Genomic DNA, 21250 nt, shown 5'->3' with positions numbered 1-21250 from the left:
CATCTCTGCTTTTAATATGCTGTCTAGGTTGGTCATGGAGAAGGCGATGGCACCCACTCCAGTGCTCTTGCCTGGCAAATCCCATGGACCGAGGAGCCTGGTGGGCTGCAGTCCACGGGGTCGCGAAGAGTCCGACACAACTGAGCGACTTCACTTTCACTTTTCACTTTCATGCACTGGAGAAGGAAATGGCAACCCACTCCAGTGCTCTTGCCTGGCAAATCACATGGACCAAGGAGCCTGGTGGGCTGCTGTCCATGGGGTCGCGAAGAGTCGGACACGACTGAGTGACTTAGCAGTAGCAGCAGGTGGGTCATAGCTTTTCTTCCAAGGAGCACGCACCTTTTAATTGCATGGCTGCAGTTAGCATCTGCAGTGATTTTGGAGCCCAAGAAAATAAAGTCTCTCACTGTTTCCATTGTTTCCCCATCTATTTCCCATGAAGTGATGGGACTGGACACCATGATCTTAGTTTTTGAATGTTGTGTTTTAGGCCAGCTTTTTCACTCTCCTGTTTCATTTTTAGTTCCTCTTTGCTTTCTGCCATTGGAGTGGTGTCATCTGCATATCTGAGGTTATTGATACTTCTCCAGGTAATCTTGATTCCAGCTTGTGTTTCATCCTGCCCAGAATTTTGCATGATATACATTGCATAGAAGTTAAATAAGCAGGGTGACAATATGCAGCCTAGACATCCTCCTTTCCCAATTTTGAAGCCATCTGTTGTTCCACGTCCAGTTCTAACTTGCTTCTCGACCTGCATACAGGTTTCTTAGTAGGCAGGTGGTTTGGTATTCCCACAGCTTACAAATTTTCTAATAGTTTGTTGTGATCCACACAATCAAAGGCTTTAGTATAGTCAATGAAACAGATTTTTTTTTCTGGAATTCTCTAGCTTTTACTATGATCCAACGGATGTTGGCAATTTGATCTCTGATTCCTCTGACTTTTCTAAACCCAGCTTGTACATCTGGAAGTTCTGGGTTCACAAAGAGCACATAAAACTGAAAAATCAATTAATAAAGAAAATAGAGCATGACCTCCCATGGCCCAAAGCCCCGCCTGAGCTTGGCCAGGACTCCGGGCCTCTCGCCTGCCAGGCCAGCTCAGGATGGAGGAGACAGCAAGGAGCACGTGACATAGCACCCCAGGGTCCCCTTAATACAGACCTTCACTCCCTTAACATGAGCTGAAGTGAACATACTTCACATTTCTGGCCTTCTTGGTCATCCGGTTGGATTCATTATGTCAGATACAGATTCCCGACCAAGGATGCTGAGGCTTTGGCTTCTGTTCCTGCTCCCCAGGAGAACGGAGGAGAAGGGCAGTCACTCCGGGGGGCTGGGAGGGCACCACTCAGGGCCCTCATGCCCGCCTGTGTGTGCACGTGTGTGCGCGCCTGTGCGCAGACTGCGTGTGCACTGTGTGTGTGCCTGGTTGGTTGTGCATTGTGTGTGCACGTGTGTGCCCATGTGTGTGCATGTGTGTGAGCCTGTGTGCACATGTGCCTGTGTGTGCTTGTGTGCACGTGTGTGCCTGTGTGTGCATGTATGTGCATGTGCCTGTGTGCGTGTGTGTGCGTGTGTGTGCGTGTGTGCCTGTGTGTGTGCGTGCATTGTGTGTGTGTGCATGTGTGCATGCATTGTGTGTGCGTGTGTGTGCCTGCATGCATGTGCATGCATTGTGTGTGCATGTGTGTGTGTGCGTGTGTGTGTATGTAAGGGTTCCTGCCATCCTGACACTGAGGCCTCTGCCTGTAAGAAGAGGTGAGCCGGTAATCTTGTTCTGTTTGCTTTGTTTCTGAGGTCACGATCAGGTCACAGGTGAACACAGTACCCAGAGTGTAGATTTCTGAATCAGATCTTTGAAGAATCCTTAAATGTCAAATGTCCGTCACCAACACAGGCTGAGAAGGCCCCCCCGAGGTCACCACCTGGGGAGGCCACTCTTCTCTTGTGTGCTCCGGGCGATAAAGGTGGACTCTTGCGTTCATAGCACAAGGCTGGCACACGTTAGAAATGACAGGACTTGAGAACTCGAATACTTGAGAGGCTCCCTGGCCCAGCCACACTCCAGGCCACAGATGGTCTTGGGAGGTGGGGTTTAGGATGTGTCTCTGCTGGACACAGGATGGCCTGTCCACGCACCTGCTGGACCTGCAGCGAGCCCAGCGGCCAGCGAAAGCCCCTTCCTGTCCCAGTGGCGGCCTGACGCCTCCCGATCTCCACCAGCATCTCGTCGGTCCCCCCGTGGGCTCTTCACCCCCAGGGCTTCCAGCCAGGCCCCCCGTGCTCCCTCCCTCCACGTCCACAGTCCTTCTCCCCCACAGCCCCAGAAGCCTCGTAAAATGCCGGGCCGGGTGCATCACCTCTCTGCCCAGCATGCCAGTGGTTCCCGCCACACTCGAGGTAAGAGCCAGAGCTCTCACCAGTGTTACACACACCCCGAGCCATCTGAAATCTGATTCCTGCCCTGCTCTCTCTCCAACCTCCTCCGTCTTGCAGTCTTCTGAAGCCCCAGGGGCCTGTTGACAGTGTCTCTAAGTGCCTCAGTGTGGGCCTGCCTCAGGGCCTTTGCACCACCCTCCCCCTGCTGGGCTGCTCCCTGATACTGCCCGGAGTCTCCTCTTAGGCCCTTCCAAAGGCTGCACATACAGGGTCGCCTCGCCTCCTCCAGCCCCAGCTCTGCCTCTCCCCGCTTCCTGCCTCCCTTCTAACATCTATATCCGCCTTGCTGTTGTTCAGTTGCTAAATGTTGCCCGACTCTTTAGTGACCCATGGACCACAGCCCTCCAAGCTCCTCTGTCCACAGTATTTTCCAGGCAAGAATGCTAGGGCGGGTGGCCGTTTCCTTCTCCAGGGGATCAAACCCGCATCTCTTTCATTGGCAGGTGGGTTCCTGACCACTGAACCACCAGGAAAGCCCTTCCGCCTGGCTGCGTACGGCCAAGCACGCGCAGTAAGACGCTCTCCCCTTAAAGGCAAGGGTTTCGCTTTGTCACTCTATCCTTGGAGTTAATGTGATCACTAGTTTTCTGAGGAAAAAAAAAGAATAATATAAAATCGATGATACACAGTGTCGACCACAAGCTGGCACTTACCAAGAGCGCCGCGGAAGACTGAAGAGCAAGGCCTTGCCGCCTGCCTCTGCGGAGACGGAGCCCTGTGCTGCCATAGCTGCTGACCTTCAGTAACCCCCGAGCGGGTTCAGGGTGGAGTGAGGCACTCTGCTCCAGGGAATCTGGTGGGATGGGTCTTCAGACAGTTGGATGTTCTTAGGGACAGATTTTATGATCTCAGTCCTTGTATCTCCTCACATCTAGAGAAGCACGAAATCCCTTCATGGTGACATCAGATCCTCATGACTCACAAAAAGCCTTTTGTAAAAGGAGCGTTTCATGGTTCACGTGGTGCTGAACTCCCCCTTCACCAAAACCGTCTATATTAGCCTTCGCCCACTGCTGCTTTGGATCAGTCTCTTGAGAGGTATCTGAGGTGCTGCCTTCCAGGCTGCAGCCCTCCTTCTGCCCCAAATACAGCTTAATTCTCAACTCTCAAGCTGTACCTCTGATTTTAGTAAACAGCAGTCATTAAGAAAGAGCCAAATAGTAAGCGAAAGGAAAAAATCAATGAGAAGAGAGACTTCACGCCAGGACTGAAGAACACGTGAACACAGCACTTGCAGACAGCAGACGGCAACGCAGGGAACGGAGTCTCAGAGGCCCTTCCGGCCCATGGCGTCCCTGCAGACTGTGCGGCGACACTATTCTGTAGCTCTTCCCAGCAAGACTAGGTTTTCCACCTGGAAAGCTTTCCATTTCCCAGAAAACAGCCCCATTTCCGGCGCTGCAGCCAGACCTCGCTCCGCTGGAGGAGGAGGCCGAGGCCCAGGACTCACAGGAAGCTGCAGGTATGGACCGGCCCAGGCACAGCCAGCCAGGCGGCACGTGGCTGCGGCCCGGGAGCGCCCAGCGTGCGCTCTGCTCGGCTTCAAGCCTGAACCAGTTCTAAGGCGGGGACGGGGTTACCGGAAGCAGACCCAGGCGATGCTGTCACCGCTCTGCGCACGTCAGCAGGCGGGGTTACGTGAGAGCGTGGCCCGCATCCACCCGGAAAACACTGCTGCGGATGAAAACTCACATCCATGCTCTTTGGGGAATTTTAAACCTTTTACCACTTTCATTAAATTAAAATTATGATATAAAGATCTCTGGGAACACTAACCAGATAATTGTGAGATGAGTGTGGAGAACAGTCTCCCCGCACTCACGTCATATGTTCATACAAGGCACACGGAAGGAGAGGAGGCAGGAAGGCAAACTCAGATGCCATCGTTTAATCACGATGTAAATTAAAAGTTTTCCCCAAAAAATCAAGGGGAATTGGGAAAAAGGATGCTCTTTGTCACTGTTACGATATGAACCCGCATAGCTTCTAATGGCAGTAATCCCAATTGTGAGTCTCTATGTTCCAGGAGGTGTGGGCTTGATTATTTTCTAAACTAATTTCTGAGACAAAAGGGAGTAGTCTGAGAAAGACGGTGTCTGTGATTAAAATGTTTTTAAATAGACAGTAAATATTAGTACTCCAATACTTTGGCCACCTGATGCGAAGAACTGACTCACTGGAAAAGACCCTGATGCTGGGAAAGATTGAAGGCGGGAGGAGAAGCGGACGACAGAGGATGAGATGGTTGGATGGCATCACCGACTCGATGGACATGAGTTTGAGTAAACTCCGAGAGTTGGTGATGGACAGGGAGGCCTGGCGTGCTGTGGTTCATGGGGTCACATCCACGAATGAGTGGCTGAGCTGAACTGAACTATTAGTGCTGGGTACAGGACCTCTTTCGGAGAAGGCAATGGCACCCCACTCTAGCTCTCTTGCCTGGACAATCCCATGGATGGAGGAGGCTGGTGGGCTGCAGTCCATGGGGTCACTGAGGGTCGGACACGACTGAGCGACTCAGCAGCAGCAGCAGCAGCACAGGACATCTTTAGTGACGTCACTGCGTGCGTATTCTCAAAAGTCTCCTAACAGAGTCTCACAAAGCCCACGGAGCACATCGCCGTGAGGCCAGAAGAGATCATGGATGCGTCCTTATGAAAGGCAGCCAGCGTGAGTCGTGGGCAGACTCAGGCAGGGCCCCTGCTGGGCCGGCTCCATCTGGGGGCCACCGTCCTGCCCGGGGCTACGAGGTGGCCAGGACAGGGAAGCAGGTCATCCTGCGAGTCCACTGAAGCAAGGTCAGTACTGTCCCAGGGATGTGAGAAATGACTGCGAGAGGCCAGGGTGGGGCCAGGGTGGGGGGCACTGGAGGTGGCGTCTCCAGGAGTGGACGCTGGGAGGCCTGAGTACCTGGGGCCGTTGGGAAAGGGAATGTGGAGAGGACGTAAAGCAGTGTGTGTGCCTGTGTGTGCGTGTGCACACACGTGTGCATGTGTGCCTGTGCATGTATGTGTGTGCACACATGTGCATGTGTGTCTGCACGTGTGTGTGCGAGATGCAGTGGGGTGTGTACGTGACTTGCGTGTTCTGGAGCACCATCTAGTTGAGACCACCCAGAGCCCCGTGGCACAGGCGTCCCATGAAGTTCGCTCCTCTCGGCTCCACCCACTTCTCTGCTCTGCCCTGCGTGCTCCCTCTGGCCACGGGCGCTGTGTCCTGTCTGCGCAATGCTCTGAGCACCAGACCCCAGCCAGGGGTGTTGCTCTGGGTCCAGCTGTGGTGCTGGAGAGCGGCCAGCCTGCCGGGGGGTGGCTTCATTGAGGCCAGGTCCGGGCCCATGGCTGGGACACTGGGCCAGTGCACTTCCTGCACCAGGCTGGCGTCGTCATGGAAACAGAGGTGCTCCTCTTCCGGGTCTCTACGTGGCCACACAGTCGGGGTGGCTGGGCACCCTCTGCTCTGGTTTCAGCTGTACTGGCATGATCCCCACTCACACGCGCTCTCCTTCTCTGTTACCCATAAGATCAATTCCCACAGCACAGTGGGGGCAGTCCTGGGACCCTCAAATCAGCGGATCCCGCGAGGACTCGGCGTGCTCCCCACACCTCAGGCTTCCTCCCTCCTGCTTCCCGGGAAGGAGCTCTCTGGCTGCCTTTCAGAGAAGGCAATGGCACCCTCCTCCAGCACTCTTGCCGTGAAAATCCCATGGATGGAGGAGCCTGGTGGGCTGCAGTCCATGGGGTCGCTAAGAGTCGGACACGACTGAGCTACTTCACTTTCACTTTTCACTGTCATGCATTGGAGAAGGAAAGACCCTCTGCCTGGGAAGAGCCTCCAGCACCTTCTCAGACGAGGCTTCTCCTGCCCCTCCTTGCTGACCTCTCGTTCCCCACTGCCATGGGCCCAGTGACCAGCTGCCGTTTGTTGTTTGTGGGCTGTGAGAGCGTGGACGCAGCAGTGACCCCCACGCAGGAGGTGCTCCAGAGCTTACACGGACACACCTGCTTCCAGCTTCCTTTTAAGAGAATGAGCTTTTTCATTCCAGGAGGGGTGTCTGTGATTGAAGCCAGGAAGGTGTGACCATTTAACACACAGAGCTGGGTCCTGAAGCAGGGTGCCCACCTGCAAAACTGGGGCACCTTCCCACGTGGCCCTCGAGCCAGAGCCCAGACCTGCCTGTCCAGCTGCATGAACATGCAGGCTGGGCAACCTGCCCATCCGGCACCAGTCTACTTAGGGTCTGCGTCAAGCAGGCCTCCTGAGTTTCACAAATGTGTTAGTTCATTTGAAAAATCCCTTGGCAACTGCACATGGAGGTGACTTCACAAATATGAGGGTGAGCGATGGGAGGACAGAAGGGGACTGAGGAGGCACCAGCATCTGCGTGCTGTTCACCGTCGCCCACTCCCACTGGTCCTCCGCACAGGGTCCTGCCCTCCGAGCTCCGGACGCTGGGGTCTGCTTGCGCAGTGAACCTGAGAGCGGGCGGCCCACACAGCGGGTGTGAGAGGCACTGTTCAGCATTTATTTATTTTAGACCAACGGGTCTAAGCGGAGCCTCGCCCTCTCTCCAGATGCGCACAGTGGATGCTGTGTGTGTCCCACAACTTCTCTCTCTTTTCACGCCTGCTTCCTTTCTCGGTGCCAGATGCCCAGGACGCCCTCCCAGCTCTGCCGTCAGAATGCACGCACCCTCCCCGGAGCTGACCTGGCTCTCGCATGTGGCACCGAGCGCTCACTGCTCCTGCTCACCTGCTAAATCCTGACCTGCTGTCCCCAAAGCTCGGTCTGCTCTCCTCTTTCCCTCCCTCCTTGCCAGGCACAGTGAGGGTACAAAGCAGGACAACCTTGTGGAAACCACTTTTGCCATCTCTCACCAATGAAATGAAAACCAGTTTCCCGGGTGGTGGTGTTAGTTCCAAGGCGCAGGGAAGGGAAGAGCAGACGGCACACAGGGAAGGGATGTGGGTGACGCAGCGCCCGATCCCACAGCCCTCCCACCTCCCACCCGTGTCAGTGAACGCGGGTTCTGTGGAAAAGGCAACTGTCCAAATCCCCAGCTCGTTTGTGGCACAGCTCTGGGTCAGGATTTAAATACTGTAGAAAAGAGCCGTGTACGATTGATCACGCAACTGCAGAGGCTGCAGCTCAGGTGTTAGGGAAGGACAGAACGTGAGTGGCCCTTCAACAGCTGTATTTAGAGAAAAAAATGCAGTTATTTATGCTTTGCACCAAATAAAAAGAAAGAAATGAAAAGCAATTAAATCTAATCTACTAATCTAAGCTCTCCTGCTCTGAAGGAAAAAAAAATTATGTTAATATATTCCCAGCAAGTTTTAAACCCATTTTTATATCATTTCTTGAAATACTTTTCAAAATAGATTCACTGTTACAAGTCACAGAAGTCACTAATTACTAAATCGATTCAAGTTTTGATTTTAAAAGAGAAAAGATAACCATTGATTCTAAAATGCTTTCAAAGTGAAGGGCTTTTTCCACACAGCAATCACCAATGTAAGAAGTTCTCGGTGGAAAATGAACACAGAGGTGGTGCCTGGGTGAGCCTCAGCGGTAGGGTCCACAGCCTGTGGAGGGCTCCGCTGTGTCTGAGGCCCCCGTGGAGGGTTTACATATAGCACACGGGCAACGTGCTACACACCACAGCTCGCGCCATCTCCACGGTGACCCTGGGAAGGGCCGCATTATTAACACCCACAGGCTAAAACCAACCAAACTGAGGCGCAGAAAGAACTTCTAGCCCCAGCTTCCAAAAGTCGGACGTTGGGCTTATTCCCTACAAGCTGGTGCGTGACACACGATGCCGCTCCACTTTCTGTTCACTGAAACATTCTAATATGGAAAATGTTACACCAATACAAAAGTATGCCGAAGAGTATAATAAGCCCACGTCCCCATCAGTCAGTTATGAGAATGTCATTTGGCTGATGACATTCCATCCATACAGCCATCTGATAATCAGTCTATATTATTTGCAAAGTAATTCCAGAAATCATCCAGTTTTGCCTAGAAATGCTTCAATATGCACCTCTAAAATAGAAGAAATTTATTTTAAAGCACAGCCATGATAGTATTCATGCTCTTCTTACAAACAGCTGAGAAAAGAAGTGAAGTGAAAGGCAAAGGAGAAAGGGAAAGATACACCCAACTGAATGCAGGGTTCCAGAGGGTAGCAAAGAAATACAAGAAAGCCTTCCTCAGCAATCAGTGCAAACAAATAGAGGAAAATGATAGGGTGGGAAAGATGAGATCTCTTCAAGAAAATTAGAGATACCAAGGGAACATTTCGTGCCAAGAGGGGCTCAATGAAGGACAGAAATGGCAAGGACATAACAGAGGCCGAAGGTAGTAAGAAGAGATGGCAAGAACACACAGAAGAACTGGACAAAAAAGTCTTAATGACCTGGACAGCCATGATGGTGTGATCACTCACCTAGAGCTGGACATGCTGGAGTGCAAAGTCACCGGGGCCTTAGGAAGCATCACTACAAACAAAGCTAGAGGAGATGATGGAACTTTGGTGGAGCTATTTCAAACCTTCAAAGATGATGCTGTTGAAGTGCTGAACTCAATACAGCAGCAAATTTGGAAACCTCAGCAGTGGCCACTGGACTGGAAAAGGTCAGTATTCTTTCCAATCTCAAACAAAGGCAATGCCAAAGAATGTTTAAACTCTCATACAGTTGCACTCATTTCAGATGCAAGTAGGTAATGTTCAAAATCCTTCAAGCCAGGCTTCAACAGTATATGAACTGAGAAATTCCAGATGTACAAGCTGGAACATAGAATAAGCAAGAGAGTTTAAAAAAAAAATCTACTTCTGCTTCATTGACTACGCTAAAGTCCTTGACTGTGTAGGTCACAACAAACTGTGGAAAATTCTTAAAGAGATGGGAATACCAGACCACCTTACCTGTCTCCTGAGAAATCTGTACACACGCCAAGAAGTAACAGTTAGAACCAGACATGGAACGATGGACAGGTTCAAAACTGGGAAAGGAGTACATCAGGACTGTATATTGTCACCCTGCTTATTTAATTCATATGCAGAGTACATCACAAAAAGTGCCAGGCTGGATGAATCACAAGCTGAAATCAAGATTGCTGGGAGAAATATCAATGACCTCAGATATGCAGATAATACCACTCTGATGGCAGAAAGCAAAAAAGGAAACAAAGAGCCTCTTGATGAAAGTGAAAGACCAGAGTGAAAAAGCTGGGTTAGAACTCAACATTCAGAAAACTAAGACCATGGCATCCAGTCCCATCACTTCACAACAAATAGATAAAGTGGAAACAGTGACTGACTTTCTTTTCTTGGCTCCAAAATCACTGTAGACGGTGATGGCAGCCATGAAATTGAAACAGGCTTGCTCCTTAGAAGGAAAAGTACGACAAACCTAGATGGTATATTCAAAAGCACAGATGTCACCTTGCTGACAAAGGTCTGTCTAGTCAAAGCTGTGGTTTTTCCAGGAGTCATGAATGGATGTGAGGGTTGGACTATAAAGAAAGCTGAGCGCTGAAGATTTGACCCTTTTGAACTGTGGGTTGGAGAAGACTCTTGAGAGTCCCTTGGACTGCAAGGAGATCCAACCAGTCAGTCCTAAAGGAAATCAACTCTGGATATTCATTGGAAGGATTGATGCTGAAGCTGAAGCCCCAATATTTTGGCCGCCTGATGTGAAGAGCTGACTCATTAGAAAAGACCCTGATACTGGGAAAGATTGAGGGCAGGAGGAGAAGGGGACGACAGAGGATGAGATGGTTGGATGGCATCAGCAACTCAATGGATATGAGTTTGAGCAAGCTCGGGGAGATTTCCAGTAATTCCTTAACACTGTAGAGCTGATGTTTTAAATAGCTTAGATAGCTCAGATTTTAAATGTTAATGTATGAGGTCACAGTCTTTAATAGGATGAAATGTGTTTTTCTTCTGGCTGCATCTTAGTATCTGTGTTTCATGTATAGGGACACATATAAGGCGGAGAAAGCGTGAGGCTCAGAGTGCTGCCGCCTGGATGCAGAGGGCAGGCAACGGAGAAGGCAGGACACCCCACTCAGAGCCTGCCCGACGCCTCGGGTGTGCCCCCTACCCGCATCCTGGCCTCATTGCCTCTGATCGCTTGGCCCACTCTCGTCCTGCGTGGTTCCTCCTCGCCCAGCTTTGGGGGCTCCCAGCGGTGCTGGCCACTCACCAGGGGGCAGCTCCCTCAGGCCCCTCTGAGTCCTCTCCTCCTCACTCTCAGTCACTGTGACTCGGGTGTCACTCGAGCACATGGCTTGGGGACACCCTGCTCTGCATCCTCCCCTCCGTCCTCCCCCCTGCTCTCCATCCTCCCCCCTGCTCTCCGTCCTCCCCTCCGTCCTCCCTCCTGCTCTCCGTCCTCCCCCCCTCCTGCTCTCCGTCCTCCCCCTCCCTTCCTTCTCTGTTTCCTCCTCTTTATCCATCTCTCTCTCCTTCTGCCTCGTGATGATAAGGTGTGCTTTTTAAATATATACCAGGAATTATTTTCCTTCACACTTGAGATTATAGTCCCTCTCAAAAGTAACCCTGAAATACAGGAAAAGTCAAGACCATTAACTCTTGCAACACACCAAACCACAGAACAGAGGGAGTTCTGTCTCCTGTGCCCAGACCAGGGACCCAGGGGGGCCTGCAGGGTCTCCACCGCCCAGATTCAAAGAAACGTGAAATGACCAGCTGCTGCTGCTGCTGCTAAGTCGCTTCAGTCATGTCCGACTCTGTGTGACCCCAGAGATGGCAGCCCACCAGGCTCCCCCGTCCCTGGGATTCTCCAGGCAAGAACACTGGAGTGGGTTGCCATTTCCTTCTCCAATGCATGAAAGTGAAAAGTGAAAGTTAAGTCACTCAGTCGTGTCTCACTCAACGACACCATGGACTGCAGCCTTCCAGGCTCCTCCGTCCATGGGGTTTTCCAGGCAAGAGTACTGGAGTGGGGTGCCATTGCCTTCCCCAGAGAGGCTCACAATGGGGGATTCACCTGGCAGATGGCTTCTTTAGGCTTCAAAAACTGCATGTCAGTGGCAAGAGTCACAGAGGACGGAGTCAGAGGGGAGGATGGAGGGGAGGACGGAGAGAAGAGGGGAGGACGGAGAGCAGGAGGGGGAAGGACGGACAGCAAGAGGGGAGGACGAAGAGCAGGAGGGGAGGACGGAGAGCAGGAGGGGAGGACGGAGAGCAGGAGGAGGATGGAGAGCAGGAGGGGGAGGATGGAGAGCAGGAGGGGAGGACGGAGGGGAGGATGGAGAGCAGGAGGGGGAGGATGGAGAGCAAGAGGGGAGGACGGAGGGGAGGATGGAGAGCAGGAGGGGAGGAGGGGAGGACGGAGAGTAGGAGGGGAGGACGGAGAGCAGGAGGGGGAAGGACGGAGGGCAGAAGGAGGACGGAGAGCAGGAGGGGAGGACGGAGAGCAAGAGGGGAGGACGGAGAGCAGGAGGAGGATGGAGGGCAGGAGGAGGATGGAGAGCAAGAGGGGAGGACGGAGGGGAGGGGAGGATGGAGAGCAGGAGGGGAGGAGGGGAGGACGGAGAGTAGGAGGGGAGGACGGAGGGGAGGATGGGAGGACAGAGGGGAGGATGGGAGGACGGGGAGCAGGAGGGGACAGCAGAGGAGACAAGCTGTCCTTCAGCCTCTACCCCCGCACCGGGCTCCGGGCTGGGCTGCTTCCCCGTGGGTGCAGTTACCCTCCACGTTTGTTGACTGCTTAGTTTTGAGCTGAGAGAAAGCCTTCATTGCCTCTCTCTCTCGCTTATCTGTGCTTATGAGAATTTCTAGTTCATATTATCAAACAAGTGGACACTGAGCACAGCTTCCCCTTCGCTTATATTCAGAAACAGCTGTAACAAGGCTGCACTTCCACGATTTACTTACTAAAGAGTCAGAGTCCAGCACACAGCAGAGAGTCAAGGATGGACAAGATGTAGACGACACGAAAGCTTTAATGTGGGAAAACTATGTGGAATTTGAAAGGGGTAAAATATAGTAGTAAAAAATAAGTGTCCAGTTCAGTCGCTCAGTCATGTCTGACTCTCTGCGACCCCATGGACTGCAGCACACCAGGCTTCCCTGTCCACCACCAGCTCTCCCAGAGCTTGCTCAAACTCATGTCCATTAGAAGAGGGAAAAAGTGAAAAGATAATATTGTTAGCCAGAAAACTTAAAAAGTAATAAAATATTCACAATGATTAATATATACTCATGGACCAAAATACAAAGTATGGATTTTCAAAGTCTCTCTTCATATAAAGAGGATTCTAAGCATAGGATAATGATATTACATGGTATCAGATTTGGGAATGTAAGGGAGACAGCCTTGAAAGCAGCGACTGACGGACCCCAGAGCTCACCGCAGGGCTGTCTGCAGTGGTTTAGGACACGGAAGCAGCCGAGATGCCCATCAACCGATGGACGAGTAAAGAGGTTATGGTACACGCATCAAATGGATTACTGATCTGCTGTAAAAGATTATACCTGGATCAGTTCTGACGAGGTAGATGAACCTAGAGCCTATTACACAGACCGAAGCAAGTCAGAAAGATGAAAACAAGTATTGCGTATTCATACATACATATGGAATCTAGAAGGATGGTACCAGTGAACCTATTCACAGGGCAGTGATAGCAACGCAGACAGAGAGTACAGGCTCGTGGACATCTTGAGGGAATGGGCGGGGGCACAGACGGAGGAAGCGGCGTGGAAGCGCACACTTTACCGCATGCTGCGTGGACAGCTGGCGGGATTCGCTGGATGGTGGAGGGAGCTCACACTAGTGCTTGGTGGTGACCTAGAGAGGTGGGGCGGCGTGGGACGGAGGCTCCAGAGGGAGGGGTACTCGGATGCCTGCGGCTGACTCATGCTCATGTATGGCAGAAACCAGCCCGATACTGTAAAGCAATCATTCTCCAGTTAAAAATAAGTAAAGTTTAAAAATGTTAACACAAAAAAGAAACACTGGTTGGAGACCATTTACACCGCAGCTCAGCTCACGTGCTTGTGGTTCGACGTTCTGTGGTTTCTGCATTTATGCTTACAGAAGCCGCCCCGCGTGTGGGTGTTCATCTCTAGACACCCGGGCAGTCAAGGCGCTCCTTGGGGGTCAGGGTTTGGGATGGGGACCTCTCTCCGCCCCACCTGCAGCACCCTCAGCCCGGGCGCTGCCCCGTCCAGCTGATGCTGGAGGCCTCCAGCACCTGCCTTCTGCATCCTCCCCTTTGAAACGGGGACAGTCGCCCTTCCTACCTCAGAGAGCTGTCGGAAGTGCCCGCCCCAGCATGGCAGGCACTTGGCCTGCGTGAGAGGAATCTTCCAGAAACCAGACCCCAGTCTGAGCAGCAGCGGAGTTTCCTGAGCGTGGAAGGCACCTCATGTTTGTGGGTCAGAGCCCCCGCAGAGGTGACAATGCCCTTCACCTGCAGGTTAGGTGGCCGAGGGGCCTGCTGGAGGAGGCAGGTGCCAGGCGGAGCCCTGGGGTTTTGGGCGTCCTCCCAGGCTTATCTGGTGGGCTTGATGCGCAGAGCACACCGGGTTCTCACGTCATACTTAGTAGCAGCTTAGGGGAAACAACTCTTGTTTCCTTTTTAACAAAACCTTTGGTAATCCTTATGAAGGTGGGGGTGCACAGCTGTCCTCAGCTCCCCAGGGAGCCCAGGAGTGTGGCCAGGAAACCAGGCCAAGAGCTGCTGCCTTACAGACACTTAGCAGGTTTAGTGCGGTTAACACTCAACCACCTTGGAAAGAGACAGTTGTTTCACGAGCCTGTTTAGGAAAATACGGTCACTATCATCAAATATTCAAAATACTATCCCATGAAATAGGAATTCGTCCTTTGTAGCTGGAGCAGTTCCTGCCCATAGCAGATTCTTAAACAGCATCTTTGGACTGACCTGAACTTTATCTCTCCAGAAGGTAAAACTGGAAACAACAGGTCCAAAACATGAAAGGGTAATTTCACCTCAACGTGTTACGAATAATACTGCGACCACTAAGACCCTCCAACAGCGGAGTGGCACCTTGCTGGGCACTTGGCTGTCCAGTCCTGGACACGGTCATCTGGGCAGTAAGGAAGCGCCTTCCAAGGGCTGGCGCCAAGGGCTGAGAAGAGCCCACTCCGCACCCTCTGCAGAAGAGCACAGTGAGCGCGGCACCGCTCTTTCTCATGATGTGGGCCTGGAAAAGCTCAGGGGGGCCTTTAGCAATACTAGCAGCTTAGGGGAAACAACTCCTCACGGTTACCGTGTCCGCCGGCTAAGAATGAGAGCGTGTGTGTGCACGCTCAGTCGTGTCTGACTCTCTGCGACCCCATGGACTGTAGCCCGCCAGGCTCGTCTGTCCGTGGGGTTCTTCAGGCAAGAATGCTGGAGTGGGCTGCCACCTCCTCCTCCAGGGGGTCTTCCCGACCCCGGGATCAGACCCACGTCTCGTGCACCTCCTGCCCTGGCAGGCGGCCCTTTCCCACCGCTGCTGCCGCGTGGAGTCCTCAGCCGGGGCCCCGCCCGGCCATTCATCAGGCAGCAGGGTCTCCCTTACGTCCTACAGCGGTGGGCCCTTCGTAGGAGCAGTCAATCAAGGCAGAGGAGAATGAACACGTAGGATCTGGAACGGAGACCTTGGGAATTCAGACCACGTATAGAGACAAAACCTTAAATCGCATACTGCGAGATTACTTTTTCTTAAAGGTGACTTCATAACGTCATCCAGCACCATTCAAGCCCTGATTTAGGACCGCAGAGGAACGCAGTCACGAGGCAAGACGTAAAAGGAGGGGATTTCAGAGGCGCTGTCCTCCTCAACTGCCTTAAAGTGCACACATCCCTCGACCAGGTTTTGTATTACGAATGTCTGTTAAGGAAATAATTAACACTGTAAAGATTTTAGGTAAAATATTGGCTATAAAACTTGTTTGTAAAAGTTTCGCAAAATTTTAAAAAGTCAACTGATAAAATTACAATAGACAATTAGATATATTTCAGCACAGGAATGAAGTGGAATACTATTAATCAAGAAACACGGTGTTATGGAAATGTACTTGCTGAGACACAGAAGAAAGATTACATCAAGAAAAGAGTAAATAACAAAATCTATGGTTTGAGCCATCTTACTTTAAAATCATACGCAGAGAAAACAATTGCAAAGGTTTTAAACCAAGATATTGATGTAATTATTTCTGAATTCTGGTATTTTCAGTGATTTTATTTTACATACAAACACATTCTAACATTTTAATTTTTCTACATGAGTGTATACTAACTAGGTGAAGAAAACTAAAATTGAAAAACCTCCTTCTCTGGCAGATCGGTATTAGTAGGGATGACAACGTTTGGAAGACAGTGCCTTAGAAACATCAGAGAGAGTAGAGATAACGCTTTGAAACATGTATGATGTTTGAACAATTAAAAATCATTTGGTAAATAGAGAATATTGGTTCATTCCTCACAGTCCTGATGGGGATTGAGTCTGTCTTATTTGTAAGAGTCACATTTCCCAACCCAGCCACTCACGGTCAAAAGAAAAAGAGAAGCCTTGAGTATGCTTCAAGGTCATGGACAGGGCAGGGGTCTCCCTTGCCCTCTGGTCAAGGGGATGCTCCCCACTGATAAGGCTGAAGGTCAATGAAGTGACATCTCAAGACAAGTTGTGAAAGGGGTACACACGATCTCCTGGGACATGTCATCCCAGGAAAAGGAAACTGAGGCCCGAAGGGCTGGGTGGATTCTCTGAAATCTGTGTGACCCCGGGCTGGGGGGTCCACCTCCCTGGGTACAGGAGCCTCACGTTACAAGGGGGTAATGGTCTTTGCTTTTTAAGGGGGTGGTGAGGGTTGAAAACAACAAGTCAGGAGTTTACACCGAGGCCCAACACAAAGCAACACAGGATGCGGGCCGACCGATCTTATTAACACCCTGCCTCCTCACATGTGAGAGTGTACACGTATTCAGTCTGCCTTTTCATGTACGTCAGCAGTGAAGGGGAGCTTAGCAAAGGAACAGTTCACAAAGCGTCGCCTTTGCCCCCGAGCTCTAGCCAGTCCCTCGCTCACCTGCAAGACCAGGGGTGTCAGGACCGTGGGTCCTGGGTCACGGGCTCGCTCAGCACCCCACCGATTAGTCTGTGGAGTTTCTCTGAGGCCTCATTAGGGAATCCGAGTGGAAACAGCCCCAAATCTATAAAACACCACGCGTGTGAGCATCAGGAATGGAAGATGAAGGTGCGAGAACCGCCGTGTGGAAACCTAAGCACGCTTGTCCGTGAGTGTCTGCTTGGCTTCACTGGGCTCGTTCCTGGAATGCCCGGATCACACACGGGATTCTCGTCAGTGTAAACATATCAGAACCGGTCAGAGTCGATGGACCATTAAACACGTGCATATTTAATCGGCTAAGCAAGAGAGTGAACCGAGGCATCTAGATGGCAAGAACACCGAGGAGCCCTGGCTCAGTCGGCCCGACTGGACACCAGGCGTCACCGCATCCCACGTTCTGCTTGTCTCCAGCTAAGACTCCCGACAGCCCCAGAAAGCACAGCCCAGCCATGCTCACCTACCGCGCTCGCGGACTCTGCAGACGTCCACGCGGGTCAGACGGACGCCCGGGCGGCAGCTGCGTGCACCTCGGCGCCCACGTGAGCTTCTCTGCGGGAGAGAGGACAGGAGACGGGTTAGTGGCAGCGAGCCTGGGTGGCTTCCCCACGCACAGCCTGCTCTCTGGGGATCAGTGCAGGCTGTGCAGTCGTGCCCAGGAACGTCCTGAGCCCTGACACACAGCCCTCCCGTATGGCCTCAAGAGGGTGGTGATTTTGAGACAGCAGTCGGTTCTTTAGTAAAAACTAAGGAACAGGGTCAGGTGTGTGGAGTTTGAGTCAGTCCTGAGGTCTCTGGCCTCTGTCCTGAGACCTCCTGCAGAGGGGGATGAGTCAGAGGTGAGCTCAGACGCCAGGACATGGCCCTCTGGGCAGGTGCAAGCCACTCACCCCCAGAAGGCTCTGGGCTACAGGCCGTGTGCCCGAGATTTACACACAGCAGTGCTGGGGGTCAAGTGAGGATCTCAGAGTGAGACTGCTCACCCAGGGCCATGTCAGGACAAACTCTAAACAGAAGTCATTTAAAAACAAAAAATAAGTAAAAAGAAAGATGAGAAGACGAAGGCAGGAAGTTTCTCGTATTTCCTATTTTCTAGGTTATGTGGAAAATGGGGTGATTGAAGAAAAGGAAAAGAATTCCTTTGGAAAATGAATTCAAATTTTTTTCTAACCACCAACCTTATTCATCCTAATTTTAGCAGCTCCGTGGGAGGGAATATGAGACATGCAATTCTACGCACTCAACTCGGCATGCATTTTTTCAGTCTACCTGGAATGCCCTCCCTCTCTGGGTCTCACACACCTGTCCAGACCACACTTCCCACTCCGTGAGGGAAGTAAGAATCTCCACATCAAGGATGACGCAGAAAACAGCTCCCACTATGGAATGCCCAACTCAGAAGCCGGGTGCTGTTCCTGCCACCCCCTCCTGGATACACGTCCAGAAAGAACTCCAGCTGGAAGGGATTCATGCACCTAGCGTCCACAGCAGCGCTGTTCCCAGCTTATGAGCAATCTAAGCACCATCGACAGACAAATGGACAAGAAAATGCCCATCAGACATGCAATGGAATATTACTCAGCCATAAAAAGAACGGAAGACGGCCATTTGCAGCAATGTGGATGGGCCTGCTGCTGCTGCTGCTGCTGCTAAGGCGCTTCAGTCGTGTCTGACTCTCTGCGACCCCATAGACGGCAGCCCACCAGGCTCCCCCGTCCCTGGGATTCTCCAGGCAAGAACACTGGAGTGGGTTGCCATTTCCTTCTCCAATGCAGGAAAGTGAAAAGGGAAAGTGAAGTCACTCAGTCGTGCCCAACTTCGCGACCCCGTGGACTGTAGCCTACCAGACTCCTCCATCCATGGGATTTTCCAGGCAAGAGTGCTGGAGTGGGGTGCCATTGCCTTCTCCCTGGATGGGCCTAGAAATTATCAAACTAAGTGAAGTAAGTTAAGACAGAGAAAGACAAGTGTCATGCCATATTGCTTACATACAGAATCTACAAAGCATGATTCAAACAGACTTATCTACAAAACAGGAACAGTCACACACGCAGAGAACAGACTTGTGTTTGGGAGTCTGGGGTTAGCATGTGCAAGCCACGATCTATCGAATGGACAGACAGCGAGGCTCCACTGCAGCACAGGGGCCTATAGTCAATATCCTGGACAGACCGTAATGGAAAAGAGCCTAAGGAAGAGTGTGCACATACGTACAACAGTCACTTGGCTGTACAGCAGAAATTAACACAACATTGCACGGCAACTGTACTGCAATAAAATAACTTGGGGCCCACTGTCTCATTCTCGCCTCAAAGGAAGGAAACACTGTTCTCATATCTGCTCAAGATGCTAAGAAACTCACTGAGACACACACTAGGACTCAAGACCAGTCCTGACACGAGGCTTCTTTCTGCATCTCCAGGCTGCCCTGCGGTCCCTCAGCCCCTCTAACGCACTGACCCTGAGTTCCTCTGTATTTTAAAATAAGATTTTCGGCAACTGTGAACATGCTTTGGCTCACAAACAGAAGCATCCTCTTTTGCAGATAGAACTGACGACCCTTCTAAGACAATATCATTGCTATTAAAATGTGGAGACCATTTTGGATCACTCAAGATCAGAGGAAATATATGTATGCTTTTAGTGGAAGTAATTCAGATCTCAAGTTTCTGATGATTTCTAATAAACGGGAAAAAGAAAACAGAGAACCCATTAGAAGACACTTAACAGGATTTCAGGCCTTGGGATCTCGCTTTGGAAATGACGGGAAATCTAGTTTGTGCCCGGGTGAGACCAGCTCGCCTGCTGTGAGTCAGGAGTAATGTCCTAATGGCTTAAGTGGCCCCTGGGTGGAGCAGGCAGGGCCACCCCGGAAATGGGGCAGGAGCCCAGCGACCACGTCTATTTCATCTAAAGCCGCTCCTGCTTTGATTTGGCTTTAGTCAATTACTTTTCCCTTTTAAAAACTCAGTAAGTCTAAAGAAGCTTACGTGATTTTAGGTTTATCAAAACAGAGTGTTGAGTTTGAAAACACGGGCAGAAGCTGAATAGACTCTACGTGCTTTAGCCTGTTATCTTTTAGACGTTTTGTTAAATCCCACGCGGCCAGCACCCCGGCTCTAATGCAGTTACGTCTAACTCGACTCAAGGTTTATACAAATGCTGAATGTTCACTAGCATACGCCAGTCCCAATCATTTGTTTAGTTTATCTAAAAATACGGGCTTCCCTGGGGCTCAGTGCCCTGCAGAAGATCCAGGTTCAAATTCTGGGTCAGGAAGATCCTTGGAAAAGGGAATAGCAGCCCACTCCAGTGTTCTTGCCTGGAGAATCCCATGGACAGAGGAGCCTGGTAGGCTATACAATTTAGCAACTGACCAACAACAGCTATCTACAAATATAAGTAATCTAATTACTGTGGATGGAAAAATAACAGATTTCAAAAGCACAGAGTGACCTTCTCATTTGTAAAATGCAGCTGGAAGATTTGATAATTTGTAAGATTCCTTCTCTCTACAACTAAGGTTTAGTCATCAGAAAGCCAGGGAAATCAGTCTTTAAATTTATATAAATACTTAAGTTAGTTAATAATTATTTCATAGGCTTTAAACACATAAGATTGAGGCTATTTCTATAACAACATTACCACTTTTAAACAGAAGAGAAACAATGTACTTTCTATGGAAATAGTAACAACAATGTAACTAACACTTTAATAACCTGGCTAACTTTGCAAGCTTAACCTTGGAACTCAGTGATGGAAGAACTGCCCGCAGGAACTGTGCTGGGCAGATGGCTCCCGTGAGTACACACTGGCACCTCTCTACAGCCTTCCCCAAACAGACACCATTCTTACATGGTCTATCATTAGATAGACCTCATTTTCTGATGCGCTACGATTCATTCCTGGGGAAAGAAAAGGTATACTCATAATAGCCTATAAATGGAGACTTACTACGTGCTAAGTGGCTTCCCAGCTGACACAGTGGTAGAGAACCTGCCTGGCAATGCAGGGGACTCAGATTTGAAGGAAATGGCAGCCCGTTCCAATATTTGCGTCTAGGAAATCCCATGGACAGAGGAGCCTGGTGGGCTACAGTCTGTGGGGTCACAAAGAGTCGGACGCAACTGAGTGAGTGAGCGGGCACACGTGGGGTAAATAACAAGCATGCGTTGCTGCCTTTAACGCTCACGGCAAGGCGCGTGTGCACACTCGCGGCTCGGTCCTGTCCAACTCTTTGCAACCCAGAGTGTAACTCACAGGCCCCTCTGTCCATGGACTTCTCCAGGCAAGAATACTGGAGCAGACGGCCATTTCATTCTCCAGGGTATCTTTTCGACCCAGGGATGGAACCCACGGCTCCTGCATCAGTAGGCAGATTCTTTACTTCTGAGCCATCAGGGCAGCCCACAGCCGGGTAGGTGCATCTTAATACTGATTGTACAGAGATAAAGTGAGGCACACAGATGCTGGCCTAAGGTCACTAGTCTGTGAATAGCAGACCTGGATTTGAACCCCGGCATTCTAGGTCCTCAGCACGTGCTCAATACCACACAAAGTCCTCAGTGCAATTAGAGGTCACTTTTAAAAAATAAAACCATCACCATCCAGACACAGCCAAGTCCTAGGAAAGATGTAACGGAAGTTTGCTTGTTATCTGGATCATTCACAGCCCTGATGTCCAGT

At 51.0% G+C, this 21250-nt stretch overlaps 1 protein-coding gene across 1 annotated transcript in view; it reads right to left on the bottom strand.

Annotated features, from left to right (window-relative positions):
- LOC108636605 (serine/arginine repetitive matrix protein 3-like) overlaps window positions 1–21250 on the bottom strand; it is a 145033-nt gene that overhangs the window by 89054 nt on the left and 34729 nt on the right. The window contains exon 4 of the mRNA XM_018052788.1: window positions 17029–17116. Within this exon, the coding sequence (XP_017908277.1) occupies window positions 17029–17116 (88 nt within the window). The remainder of the gene's footprint in view (window positions 1–17028; window positions 17117–21250) is intronic.

This window comes from Capra hircus, chromosome 8 (genome assembly GCF_001704415.2).
Source record: "Capra hircus breed San Clemente chromosome 8, ASM170441v1, whole genome shotgun sequence".
Lineage (NCBI taxonomy): Eukaryota > Metazoa > Chordata > Mammalia > Artiodactyla > Bovidae > Capra > Capra hircus.
The sequence above is the reverse complement of the archived record's forward strand: the minus strand, read 5'-3'. Positions and strand labels throughout refer to the sequence as shown.